Genomic DNA, 14362 nt, shown 5'->3' on the forward strand with positions numbered 1-14362 from the left:
GCCAGACTAATGTACATAGTTCGCTTTTAAGAGATGCAGCAATAATACACTTCTCTGGTTCATAGACTTGGCCCTGGAGATCCCTGCTGTAGGCTTTTATTCCTGCTGTTTCCCAAATCATGGGAAAATCCATAATTTTCTTGATTTATGAATTAAGAATCTCTATAACCCTGTCATAGAAAAGGCAGGTTCAGAAAATAGTGAATCAAAGGGCTGATAAACAAGTTTTTGCCATCAAGTTCACAAACTGATATGAACTGGATCTGTTCAAAATCCACAGACTGGGTCATTCTGGGAGCTTGACTGTATAAGGCCTTTGTTACCTGTTTTAGGGGCTATAGTTTTTAATACATATAATTTCCAGATGTCTGTTTAATTTAGCCTGTGAAATATCCATCCTTCACTTGTTTTTATTTTGTTGTTCATCTTTTTTTTTTTTCTTTTCTTATAGCACAGCTGCCTCGTGTACTGTCAGCCGCATGCCTTTAAGTTGCCTTGTGACACAATGTAGAATGTAATTGGAAAGGAGGTGGGAATGAGCCTAGAGGAAAAATATTCAATTCAGAATTGAATTGGATCCTCTTTAGGCCCTCGCCGCCCTTGCACCAGTCCTTAGTGATGTGAGCATGATTTTCATAAAAGCCCTTTATGTATTTCAGTACAACTGGCTTTGCAAATACTTCAGTAGTTAATTTAATGCAGTTTGTACTTGAGAGCACAATTCTTCCAGAAAAACTAAAAATGTAGGATAGCATAATATTGTCCATTGTGGTAATAAGTAACTGAGTATTTTGAGATATTTATGTGGTGTGTGTTTGGAGTGCTTTTTAAAAATTGTGCCGATCTGTTCCCCAGCACCTAGACCTGATGATTTGATTGAAAACGTGTTTAAGTACATACTAAGGTTGAATCACAAATTTCACAAAATGCAAACAAAAAACACCTTCTTCAATATGATCTGATATTACAGAATAAACCTAGAAATGTTGTTCCATATATAAACTGCTTTTGAATCTTTGGCTTAGATGCCTGCAGTTGTTGAATTGATGATTTGAAGAAGAGAGAAAGTGATCCATTTGTTTACAACAAAACTTGTTCATTTATCCAAATAGCCCTAGAGGCAACAAAATGTGATAAAGAAATTAACCAGTAAACAGTGATAAATATTAATGAGGACGTTTCTTTAATCTGAATTTATGTTCCATTTTGACACATGGAAAGTTGAGCTATCCTAATTAAGTAGGTATGAATCAACATGCTTAAATTTTACTGCATTTTAACATTGTTTAACTCCCAAGTAGTAGTAAATATTGTAAGTGAGATGTAAATTACACACTTTTATTTTAAAGTAAGATTTTTAATGGTTTTTGCTGTAACCTTTCTGTCTTCTAATTTGTTTGAAATATATAATGTGTTATGTGTCATGTCATACTATTTCCTTGTCTCCTCAGACCCAATCATTGATAACAACAGATACTGTGTTCTCAAGTTTCCAGTGCAGTGCAACACAGTTCTTCATGGTTTTGCTGGCTATTTTGAAACATGTTTGTACAAGGATGTCACACTGAGTAAGTGGACCAAGAAAAAACATTTTTACTATTTTCTTGTATTTAATGATTGGTACTAATTTGACTTGAACATAACATAGGTACATGCCATTACAAATTTGTTCAAAAGTTTGATAGACCCTTAAGTGGTTTTAAACTTAATGGTTTAAGCAACCTTCAAGACGCTTCAATTTTTAACAAAATCTGCAAACACTTGTCAGAAAGATGTGGCTCTCATTGTATAAAGGGTTTTAGCACCCATCTACTAATGTTTTTTTTTTTTTTCCTGATCACTGTACAATGTATTGATTCTCTCCTTGTATTGTTACTGCTGGTTTAGACTCCAACTCTGGCAACTATAGTTTGAATTATTTAGGTTTTGTGATGGATAAAACCTCAGGTTTAGTTTTATTCACAACCCCAAATCTGAAGAAGTTGGTACGGTATGTAAAATGCAAATTAAAAAAGTGATACTTTGACTTTTATTTCATTGCAGACAGTATGAACCCAAGATATTTCATGTTTTGTCTGATCAACTTCATTTTATTTGTTAATATGCATCCATTCCTGCATTTTTAGGCTTGTAAAACATTACCAAAAAAAGCTAGGGCCAGTAATGAAGTAAAATAATTAATGATGTGATTTCAAACAGGTGATTGTAATCATGATTTGGTACACAAGCAGTATCCACAAAAGTCTGAGTCTTTAAGGAGCAAAGATGGGCAAAGGATCAACAGTTTGTTTTTAAACATTTCAATAATTTTCTCACGCATTTATTGACAATGTTCCTCACAGAAACATTGGAAGGGATTTGCATATTTGTCCCTCTACAGTACATAATATCCTTAAACAATTCAAGAAATCTTGAGGAATTTCAATGCATAAAAGGCAAAGGTACAAGCCTAAGTTAAAACCTGTTATCTCTGATACCTATCTCCATCCACATTTATTTTATTACAGCTGGAGGGAAAGCAAGCAAACTTTAGGTGAGAAGCTTGGCTGTTCTGACTACAGCAGAAAATTCCTGAAGTTATAAAGACATATATAAGAAATAACAGGCAGAGAGCAACTTAAACTAACCAACTTTATAATATGATCAAATTATACTCATTTTAGGGTGTAAATGAACATACAAGTTAGAAAACAAATTTTCTACTCTTAAACACTATTTGATTATCAAACACCAATACATTTTCAGGCTAGATATACATCAAATAAAAAAAAATTGTGTTTTGCTTTGCATTCCCTCCTTATAGTTTGTCTATTTGGAGCATTAGCCTATGGCTCTATTTTGAAGAATCAGAATGGAATAAACTAAGTGTACACAGGAGCTTGTAGACACTGCAGCTGAACATGAGTGGTTTTTGCAGAGGTTACTTACACGGGTTTGTGACTATACAGAATTATATATTCAGTATTAAACTACATATTCCACATTAAACATTTCCTTCTGTGCAGTTGTTCATAAACAAAATGAATGTCAGCAATCTACTTAAATAAAGACAGTACATTTGGGATCACTGCAGCAGTGGTGACATTTGCAGTGCATGGGCATGTATGACAGTACAAGTATTGTTTCTGCATTCCCACAGATGAAGGGGCACAAAAACACTGCTACAGGGATTGCTACATCTATGCATGGTGGAAAAAGAGGGGAGAAACTTACTACTTGTTGAAATGTCTTGCAATATCCTGTTTTTCTTCCACCTCTAGTGGCATATGTGATTCTTCAAAGCTAACCCTATAGCTAGTTCCATATTGTAATGCACTGTTTTCTTGTTATAGTTGTCTTTAGCACTAGGTCTTGCTATAAGAACATATACAAAGGAAATTTGACCAGACAATTCATCAGTCATATTTGGCTAGCTAATGGCTGCAGAGCATCAGCTAGTCTGTTAATAAAGAGGTCTTGATATCCATGACTGTGTTGCTATTTTGTTTTTTTAAGGAAATATCACTGTTGTCAAGAAGTCATTGTTTGTAATTTTGAATAGTCTTTCATCCATCCATTCTTTTTCAAATCTGTGTACTCAGTGGATGTGGGGGAGCCTGTATCTTTCCCAGCATCGCTGAATACATGGCAGGAACACCACTGGACAGGGTATCAATTAAATGAAATACAAAAATGTTTTTTTTGGAAGCACAAGCATCACTATTGGGTTTAAAAGAAAAATGCATATGAGTTTGGTTTTTTTTAGATGCTGCAAAATCTCTCTCTTTGTTCACTCTTAGGTATTCGTCCACAAACTCACTCTCCTGGGATGTTTTCTTGGTTTCCTATTCTTTTCCCAATAAAGGTAAGATATAAAATTGTAAGGATATTAACATAATTAAGCTTGAGTGCAAGAAAATTAATTGTATGTCATTACATTACTATGTTGCAGTACTACCTATTTAAGGTGCAAAAACATATAGCAAATCCTTTAAAAAAGTAGTTTCCAATTAAACGATAAATTGACATCATAGTTATAGTTTAACTGACATATACAGTGCAATTCCTATTTTCCTGTTTCATTCTGTGTTGGTAATAATACAAGCCCTTGCACTAGCAATATAGAGATTCTGTTAATAAGAAGGATTTATAGTGCACATTGTCTTAATGAGTAACTAGGTGTTCTTCCAACTACAGACATTGCCTGGTATAAATTTGACTTTTAGTTTAAGAGAAAATTTTAGAAATGGTTTGTTATTTTGGGGGGGAGGGGGGACAAGTGTGTAGTCTGAAATTAAACTGGCACATGCAATATTTTACAAAGTAGTTTTTTTACTTTTTTGTGTACTAAAAATTGTGTATGAACAAAGGGCGACTCCTCTTTCTCTCTCTTCATCTGGCAACCTCCCAAATTCAATTGCTTAGAGGAAAAACCTCAACAAAAACCACTCTTGTAGCATAAGGTGAAACTTGTTTCATCAGCACTTGTTGCAAGGTGGAAATCTGAAATTAGCCCCTCATGTTGCTAAATGTGGTAAGAAACCCACTCTAACATTGTGGCAGTGTGTGCTATAATGATACAGATCTCCTTTTATAACTTAAGTCTAGAAATCAATGAAACTTTCCTCCTTTCATTGAGCTAATATTATAAGGCACATTAAAAACACACAAAAATACAGTTTGAAACAATTAATATAGTGCTTTCGCAGATGATACCTTTACAGGTTTTGTAAATATTCTAGTACACGTGGCTGGGAAATTGAGGTTTTTTGGGGTTTTTTTTGTCAGGTGCTAAGGAAAGTCTGGGAAAAAATTCCCCCTGGCAATTGATGATATCCATTAAAATAATTAATGAAAATCAAAACAGCATGCTTAAGAGTGCACAAATCTTACGTCATTGAAATACACTGCTGCCAAAATTGTCGCTGCTAACTTATTGTATTTTATTAACTATGGTCTAATCTTCTGAAGTACCAGTATATTTCCTGTAGTAATTACTAAAACTACTGTCAGCCTGCAGCCCATCTACATTGCAGGATCATGCACTTCAAGGATAATTGTATGAATCACAGTACAATTACACTTTTTAAAATATATTGAAATGTCTGAAATGGGCACTAATTGAGATTAATTGAAGGTGAACATTTAAACTATGGTGTAGTAAATCCTTCAGTAATATGCATCATAGTTCAAATCTCCATTTAAAACACACTTAGATCAAAAACAGTTTTTCTACAACAAATTTTCATAGAAAACATGTAGCTCAAAGTGTGTCACAAAAAGTTAAAAGAAAAAATAGACCTACATTAAATAAACAAAATGAAATCCAAACCAACCCACCTTTGTTTCTAAAGCCAAAAGAACTCCCAGCTCACATTGGGCATTATATTAGAAGTGCGTGTGCTAAAGTAGTTAATTACTATGATACACTACTATAGAAAATTAGACACAGTGGGTCTAGTCACAAGATGGAGTGTCCACGGTCCTTCCAAAATTGAAGGCAGCTGCAGAGTACCAGTGCCAGTGCTTGACAGATTTGTCTTGACTCCTGCATGCATACACCCCCGCCTATGTTTTTATGTCATTAATGGAACTGTTTCCAAGTTTAGTCCTGGAGACACCTAAAACCTGTTGTCACATTATGACATTTCAGGGGATTTTCAGTCATAGCCTTCATTTATGTACTCTGAAAAGGTTTGAGGCAGTTGATGGCACACTCCCACTATAGCCAGCAACTGAGACCAACTAGTCTGCGACTTGCTGTGATAAAATCAGATAGGGATGATTTTATGTTGAGTCGGATGAGCAGGATTTGTGTGCAGGAGAATTGACAACCAATGAATGTTCATCTGGAAATACAATGCATGGAATGTAGAGACAACATGTTTTGAACCTCACAAACAGAGAAGCTTGTCTGTCTGATGTATGGTGTTTTACATATTAAAAGAGGATGGCAGTTTGAAAAAGGGCAGAGACTGCAGTTGAGCACATCGCTGCTATAAATCCTTCATACTGCGTTGACTCTATCAGGCAGCTCAGGGGCTATGGACCTCATAAGTAGAAGAGAAGCTGCTTGTCTGTCTAATGTCACATATTTTACATACCGTAACAAAATGGAAAAAAGAAATGACTTTGAACAGCACAGATTCCATCAGGCAGCAAGCTACTGGCTGACAGAAAAAGGAGTGAGCATGACTGTGCTGGAAGATTGGTAAATGTGACGTGGGCTGTGATTTTCAGTCTTGTAATTTTCATGGAGCAGCAACGAGATCAGTGACTGCAGTCAGCACTTCTGGCGTACTAGCATTAGCAAAAAAGTTACATAATGTGACACTGGCTTAAGGATGCAGGTTTTTGTTCCAGCCTCCTTCACAATTACTGGGACATTTTAACTTGATTTCATTGTTTATTAACTTTTTTCTGATTTTTTTTTATTTACCAAATTGCAGTAGTGCAAGATTTACATTTGGAAGAAACAGAAGTATTTGTATGTTTGCCATAACTTTTTAAATATGTAACTTAGTTTCCCTATTTTTTTTTCCCTGCAGACTTTTAAATGTAGTCTAATTATGGCAGTTAACAACACCAGGGCAAATGACAATAGATGCAGCAACTGCTTCCATGTCATATCTACAAGCATGCATTTTAGAAAATAAAGGCTTAAATAACCAGAACTCCAGGAAGAGTGGAATGAATTTGAAAACACTTTTTTTTTTCTTCTTTTTTTTAACTAGGGTGTTTTTGCATTAATAACATTTTTTAGGCAATATTAGATATTATACATGACTAGTTTAAGGAATGTGTGCTTGGTCTTGTACATAAAATGCTAAAATGTTTTTTTATTTAAAAGTATACTATTTGTATACACTTTAGAATGCTTAATCAAATATTTTAACTATTCTGTGGTCCTAAAAGATTAGAAAATTTGTACTAACAGGCTTTTGTTGAATCTCAAATCTACTGGTATTTAGTTGTCACTTTTAGCTACCAGTTCTTTTTATAAATCATTATTCTGTGAATATTACTTGAGTTATCACGTATAATAGAACAGGTTTTACATCTTTGCGGTGTAATTTGTGAAACCAGAATATTATTAGTAATCAAGTAAGCAGCCTGTCTAACCTTGTCAGAAAAACAAGGCAACACACTGCCTTATTAAACTTTTATTTTGTTTGCAGGAGAGCAGCCATTTTGTATAAATTTTTTGGAATTTATGTGCTCTAATATAAATGAATGTACAAAAAGCCCTTTATTTTAGAAAGTAGACATGGTTTTAGGATGCACTCTTTGGAGGTAATAGCAAAGAAGAGAATGAAGACAAAATGGATGGCTACACAACCTTACTATGACGTGCTAGCATTAATTAATTTTACCCCAACAAATTTTTCTGAAGTGTGTCAAGAAATGCTGCTGGGGCTCCTTCATAGATACGACAATATGGCTTTATAATGCCTCACTGTAACCACACCGTTAACATTAACATCCAAGTACATTGTCCATCATTTTATTTTTAAGTTGGCATGGTTGTGGTGTGCCTTTGACTGTGCCTGTGGAGAATTGGTGTCCTGTCCAGGTTTATTAATGTCATATGCCAGGTTATGCTGGAATAGATTTCAACCTCCTACACCCATATAGTTAAGCATGGATGGATGCTCCTAAAGTACTAAATTGGGTAAACAAATTTCAAGTATGCAGACCTTTTCAGTCTTTCTCTGTTTTTACCAAAATTGTGAGGTTGAGGTGTTTTTTCCCTTTATAAGATTTTTATGAGATAATACATTAATAAATCTAATTTAAATTTTGTTTTTCAGCAACCAATTCCCCTTTCAAAAGGGACAGATGTCTGTGTCAGATTTTGGCGTTGCAACAATGGCAAGAAAGTCTGGTACGAGTGGGGTGTGACCTCACCTGTGTGCTCTGCAATTCACAATCCAGCCGGTCGCTCATATACCATTGGTCTCTGATCTTCTTAATTCTGTTTCCTTCTACCGCACAAGGCTGTGAAGAACTGGCCCAACTTGTTACCATCATACTGTGAAACTCCATGAAATGGAGCCTATGTCACAAGTAACATCTTTTCTATACTGTATTTGACATGTATGTTTTTATGTTTCATGAAGGTTGGCAGGTTTTTTTTTTAATATGCTTCCAACACTGAATATAAATTACTTATGTTTAAAGCACGTTTTAGATTATTGAATCTTATTTAAAAAAAAAAAAACCTTTACTGAAGTCTATTATACATTAGTTCAGTACTTCCTTGGAATCTAAAGTATTTAACAATAAAGAAAATGTAACATTTGACCACTTCCTGTGATGCAAGTAAATACAAATATTTAAAAAATCCTGTTCAATTTTAGTTATTTTAAAAAGGATTTCATTTTTGATTCCTTTAAATAATGTATTTTAAAATAGGGTACAAATGTTTTAAGTGCAAATAACTGAGAAAATCTCATCTTAAAATTAAATGCTTAAAAATTTGGCCATTGATAAAGAGCTTTATAAAGAAAGAAATTACAGTTAAAGCGGTTATTATTGTATGTTTTGTATTAAATATTTTAGAGTTCTTTTCCTTTGAACATTACAGAAAAATACATATTTAATACCCTTTTGCAAGCAGGTGGAGAATTTAAAAATAACATCAAGTGAAATTGTTTTTGAGTTTCAAAAGCCTTTTGCTTGCCTTTCCATCTGTCATGCATAATATACACACAAGAGGTAATTAAATCTGGTCAAGGTTGTGTCTAGCCCAAAAGGTCTGCAAGTTCCATTTTCCTTAAGCACTGGGAGCTGATCAAGTCAGTGATGACTACATGGTGAAACCGCAGGGCTGCACAAGAGTGCCAGTGAACAGGGAGGAAAAGATACCAAATCACAATTTACATAAAGTGTTTCAAAAGTGTTAGTGACGCACATCTTTCATTTACAGCAACACTGGATTGAGCAACCACATCTACAATATAAAGATTGAGATTGACATGGCAATGCCAGTATAGCCATTGCAGGGGTTTTAAAATATATAATAAAAGACCAAGCAATGTATAGGGCATGGCATAGGGTGCATTTTATAGTTGGGAAGTGTAAGCACACCATGGTAGGGGACTTCATTCCATTGTACAGTAGATATAGTCCTGTACTTGATTGGATTAGACAGACAACTCATAAATTAGACTCATGAGTATAGTTATGTGCCTTATTTTCCATGTAACCCTGTATATTGCATTATGAACAAATGGGCAGCAGCAAAGAGTGCACTGTATACCCTGAACATGCTTCTCATTCAAAGTATGCTGTGTATTTGTTAATGTCCTTTGTGGTAACTCAGACTCTACTGCTGATTCATAGATCCTGTGTCCTGGATTTGATTCATTGAATGGAGTCTGCCAGTCTTCCTTATTTGTGGCAGGTCTTCCTCCTAAGATGTGTTTTACGGCCTATTCAGAATAGCTTATTAACCTAGGTGAGTGATACTGGCCTTGTGCCTGATGCTCACAGATCTCCATGACTTTGAATTTGATCAGACACGCGTGAGAATGTTAAGTTATATACTTTGTATGCAATTTTACTGTAGAATTTTATGAAATGTGCACATTTACTATAATATTGAAGTTGATGTAATAATGAGATTGTATTTTCTTATTGATTTTTTTTTCCCCAGTTAAGGGATGGTTGGGCCAATGTATATCCTTGCATACAATTAGTTTCATTACTAAAAAGCTGTTGGCAGAGCCATTTTTTTTTTTTTTTTTTTGGGTCTCTAACTAGCATACCTATTTTGGTACCCCAGCCTCCACCAAGTTTGGAACTGGGCCCAGCTGCTGTTGTCTTCCAGCTGGCATTGTCCAGTGTCTGCTGTGCAGAGAATTCTGAAAGGGAGCGCAACACCAGTTTCTTTTCTCAGGTTGATGAAAGCCATAGAGAGAACCAGGAAACAACTGATTTTTGCCTACAGTATTTTGGATTAATTTATATAAACATGGTTGACAGTCTTCAGGCTAGGCTGTTGATTTCTATATACTCGTATGATGAATATTTATATTATGTACTGTGAAGTGTTCACTATACATTAAGATTCTGTGCTCTATTAATATTATTAAATATACATATACATATACACACACAGTGTGTCCATGAAGGGGCCCGTGGTTTTCACCCAAGCACCGCTTTGCTGTTGCTCACTACATGGTTTGTGCATCCCTTTCTGCCTTCCTTCTCTGATATTAAACTGCACCCACAACGGATGCAGTGCAAGTCGTGAATTAGGTACACGTGTGTACGCCAAAGTGTGTGTGTGTGTAGTTCATGTTAACTTTGAAATTGATAAAACTAATAACTCCACAACTCGTGCATCCACACTCTCCAACCTTAGTCTTCAGGTTAAGCTACCAATGCAATTAAGTCAAAATATGAGTACCATCATTTCCATTGCTAACCTAAAAGTGCGTCAGTTTCCTGTTTGTTGGTCCTCTTAGAAGTAAAACAGACCAAGTTTGGTAAACTTAAAAACATCAAAGGGCACATCAGCTTACATATTAGTCACTTACCATCATCCCTGTCCAATAAAGATTATTCTAGCACAGCAGTGGATACGTGCTCAACATCAGCTGCGGGAAGCTTTGCCTGTAATTTGTGTGCGCAAGTGTAGTGTATGCTGCACTCTGATTGGTTGGAATGCTGTGAGCAGATTTGTTTGTTTCGATCTTCAATACTCTTCTTTTCCGTGTCCTTACTTGAAGCTTCCCTTTCACTGACCGGCGCACCACTGCAAATTCTACCATGGCGTCAATTTCATCAGTCAAATAAAGAGCTGCTTTTACCCTCAGCTCTTCGTTGAGGTTTCCAAGGCACTAACTGAATTGTTGCCAACTAGCACTGCACAGTTTCTTTCATCTCCTATTGGTGAGTGCTGTACTAATTTAAAATTATGCAATTATTTCCCTAAAACAGCACTTTTTAATTTTGTTTATTCGTTCACCTTAGCACTTATTAACAGAATGCTGCAACATTTAAACTCGCCTCCTGTTATAACTGACTTTATATGCCATATTTAATAATGTTTTAATTTTTTTTATATATAAACAAAAGTATATTCTCAATTTTCTGGTCAAATAGACCTAGTCCTTTCCAGTTTACAATGGAAAATACATGGTAAATGTGTGAATGAATCAATGATTGTGGCATCTATATGTATATTATTATGCCCTGTTTATTCCAGCTGAGTCCTGGGATAATACGGTAGGTGGCTTAGTCATTTTGGCCTGCATCATTTTAAATGTTAGGAAATTGTCCTTTATGTGATGTCAGTCCATCACAGTTGCACACTGTAAACACTCAGTTACTCAGTGGGCCAGTTTAGAGTTGCTAATTAACCAAATACATAGCATCCAAACGAGAAGGCAAACTGGGGGACTGAGGTCATTCATTTAATTTATACAGCATTTTTATAACTTACTCAAAGCGCTTTACGTTGACAATGGGGAATTGCTTCAAACACCACCAATGTGTTCCATCCACCTGAATGATGCAACAGCAGCCAAATGTGTGTCACTACGAACACTGCACATTTGTTATTAGGTGATGATGAAGTGACTGAGAGAGTTTGCCACAGGATTATTAGGGGGGTCAGAAGAACCAGGCCATGGTGAATAATTTAGCCAGGACAGCAGGGTACACCCTACTGTTTGAAAGATGTCTGGCAATATTTTATGAACACAGAGTGCCCAGACCTCAGTTTTACATCTCATAGGATGTAACCATGCCAAAGTTTTAGCCCAGTATCATGAACTTATGAGGCGGCAGTGCTAACCACTTTGTAACCTTGCTATCCTAGTGTGTGTATGACATGCTTTAGATATGTTATGGTGCTAATCTTAATATACAGAATGTGACATAGCAGTGTATATGAAAAATGTCCATGTTCTTATTGAAATTCAGTTTTTTTTGTTGATGTAAATGCTGACATCATGGTAAATCTTGTTCGAACTTTTCTCATTTAATAAGACCTAGTAGGCAACAAAAATTAAGTGATAAACAAATTGATCCTTTTTAGGAAAAAAAAGTTTAAAAATAAAATCTAAGTAGTCACAGTGGTGAAGGGTAAAGCTGCCACATTCTGGATCTAATATCCTGGAGTCACTGTCCTAGTTGTGGGTCTTGTGCATTCTCCCCATGCATTTGTGTTTTTTTTGTTTTTTTTTTTCCCCCATCTCTCTCTGGTACTTCTGTTTTTCATCTCACACCCCCAAAGAACTGCAAGTTAGGTGAGCCAGTGATTCCATAATCACAAAGTGTGAACAAGAGCATTTGTGAACCCTTTAATGGACTGGTGCCCTGTCTAGGGCTGTTTCATACATTTTGCATAGTCCTGCTAGGATAATCGCCACACTAAGATCCTGAATTATATTACTTTGGTTGCATAAGTGTGCACACCCTTCATAATGGGAGTGATAATTTTGTTCAGATTTAATGACATTCCACATCAGAAGTAATTGCTCCCACCTGACCTCAACTGAAGTGATTCTGATTGAACAGTAAAAATCAGCTGTTTCTGTGGAATTAGGTTTTCTGGGATACATAGTGCAACAACAGGGAGTTGAGTATAAAGATCTGCAATATCTTATTTCTGAAATATTCAGATTAGGTGAGGAATATTTTAAAGGTGTAACATTTTACGATGCAATTCTGTGAAGACCACCACTAAGAAGTGAGGGAAATCTGACATGGCAAAAAAATAAGGAATTTATTATAATAACTGTTCATTCCTTGCACATAACAACAATTTCAAAGTCTAAGCTCAGGATTGGGTGATAAAATAAAAGCCATTTCTCACATGTCTGTTAAAATTTTGCAAGAAAACATATTTAGTCTCCTAGAACAGCAAAGGAAAATGTTTTAAGGTCTGATTGATTAAAATTTTTGGCCTTTCCAAAAAGATATATTTGACTTTAAATGCATCTCAACATCTAAAGAACACAAGACCTACTGATAAGCATGGTGGTGGTGATGGCAGCCTCAAACAATTGACTTGCTTCCCTTCAGCAAGGTGAGAAACTCTGGTCAGGATGGAAGAGAATATCCATGGCTATAAATATCAAAATATATTAGGACAAAACTGGCTGCTGTCTGAAGACATGTTAAAGAAGAATTTCCCCTTTCAACAAACATATATCTGAAACACATGGCCAATTGAACCAAGGAATGGCTTAGAAAAGAAAGGTACTTGTCTGAATATGACCTATTCAGAGCGTGAATCTCAATCCTAAAGAAAAGTCTGTGAACCCACCTAAGGGCTGTCTGCAGGAGGACTGGTTGAATTTGTCTGAAAAGCACAGCGAACTAAATTGTAAAATCATGTTATAGAGAAATCCAAAGAGACGTAATCAAACCTACTAATTTTTGCAATTAAAAGTGTTTATATGAAATGTTTCAGTGTGTGAAAGCTTATGTTGTGCAAGTATTGACGGTGGTTTTATTTTTTTATCTTTTATTCTAAAAATAAGAGTTGTTTTTTTTTATTTCAGCATAATTGTTTCATGGAACTTATTAAAGGCGAAAAAAGCCTGACATGCTTTGTTTTGATTTCAGCCTTTATAAACTATGAAATGTTTTTTTTTTTTTTTAACATACTAGGGGGCTTTGCACCCTGCTCGCTTCACTCACCAATCCCCATGTTTGGTTTTCCGGATACACACTTTTAAGATTTTTTCATTTCTTTGAATTGTTGCTATTTCTTTGGTTTCACTTTTATTTCAGAACTTCTGTAAAAACAATATTTGGAATCTTTCAAATCCCAATATGCTGAATCTTTTAAATGAGGTCAGTGAGACTTGTGTTTAATGACTTTGTACCATAATTCAGGATAGGTTTCTCTGCTTGGAATTTCAGCAAAGACAAAACGATTCACATCATCAGTAGTTAATAATTTTTTTTGCAAAGTAACCAATAAATGCATGTGAGGTAAACCACGTTTTTGAAATTCTCTGACTTGAACTTCAAAGCCTTACAATATTTACATACTTCTGACATATCACCTGTGTCCATATATTCGATCTCTATTCGCCTTTTAGTTATTTCTCCGAGTAATTATCTCTCTTTGCGGTGATACGATGTTTACATTCATTTTTTGAAACTGTCTTTTTTTCTGCTTTCATATTCTGTATCTTGCTCTGCATGTGTTTCATGCCTACGTTTTTTTTGAGTCTCTTGAATTCCAGTTTTCATTATCTCTAACCTGTTCTGCATGTGTTTGGCCCCCTTGTTTTTTTTAACCTCTTTATGATGTTTTACTTTGTTTTCTACTCTGTCTTTTATTTTTGACCTCGCTTTATCCTGCTTTTTTTTTCCAATGACACCTGGTCCGTGGTGATTATTTTCCTTTTTTCGA

The 14362-nt window shown here is 35.3% G+C and overlaps 1 protein-coding gene across 1 annotated transcript in view; it reads left to right on the top strand.

Annotated features, from left to right (window-relative positions):
* Nucleotides 1–8159, top strand: part of prmt5 (protein arginine methyltransferase 5) — a 70784-nt gene extending 62625 nt beyond the window's left edge. Inside the window, exons 14-16 of the mRNA XM_039747984.1 lie at nucleotides 1452–1568; nucleotides 3780–3844; nucleotides 7791–8159. Of these exons, the coding sequence (XP_039603918.1) occupies nucleotides 1452–1568; nucleotides 3780–3844; nucleotides 7791–7943 (335 nt within the window). The 3' untranslated portion in view covers nucleotides 7944–8159. The remainder of the gene's footprint in view (nucleotides 1–1451; nucleotides 1569–3779; nucleotides 3845–7790) is intronic.
* Nucleotides 8160–14362: the final 6203 nt, after the last annotated feature.

This window comes from Polypterus senegalus, chromosome 1, assembly GCF_016835505.1.
Source record: "Polypterus senegalus isolate Bchr_013 chromosome 1, ASM1683550v1, whole genome shotgun sequence".
In the NCBI taxonomy this organism is placed as follows: Eukaryota; Metazoa; Chordata; class Cladistia; order Polypteriformes; family Polypteridae; genus Polypterus; species Polypterus senegalus.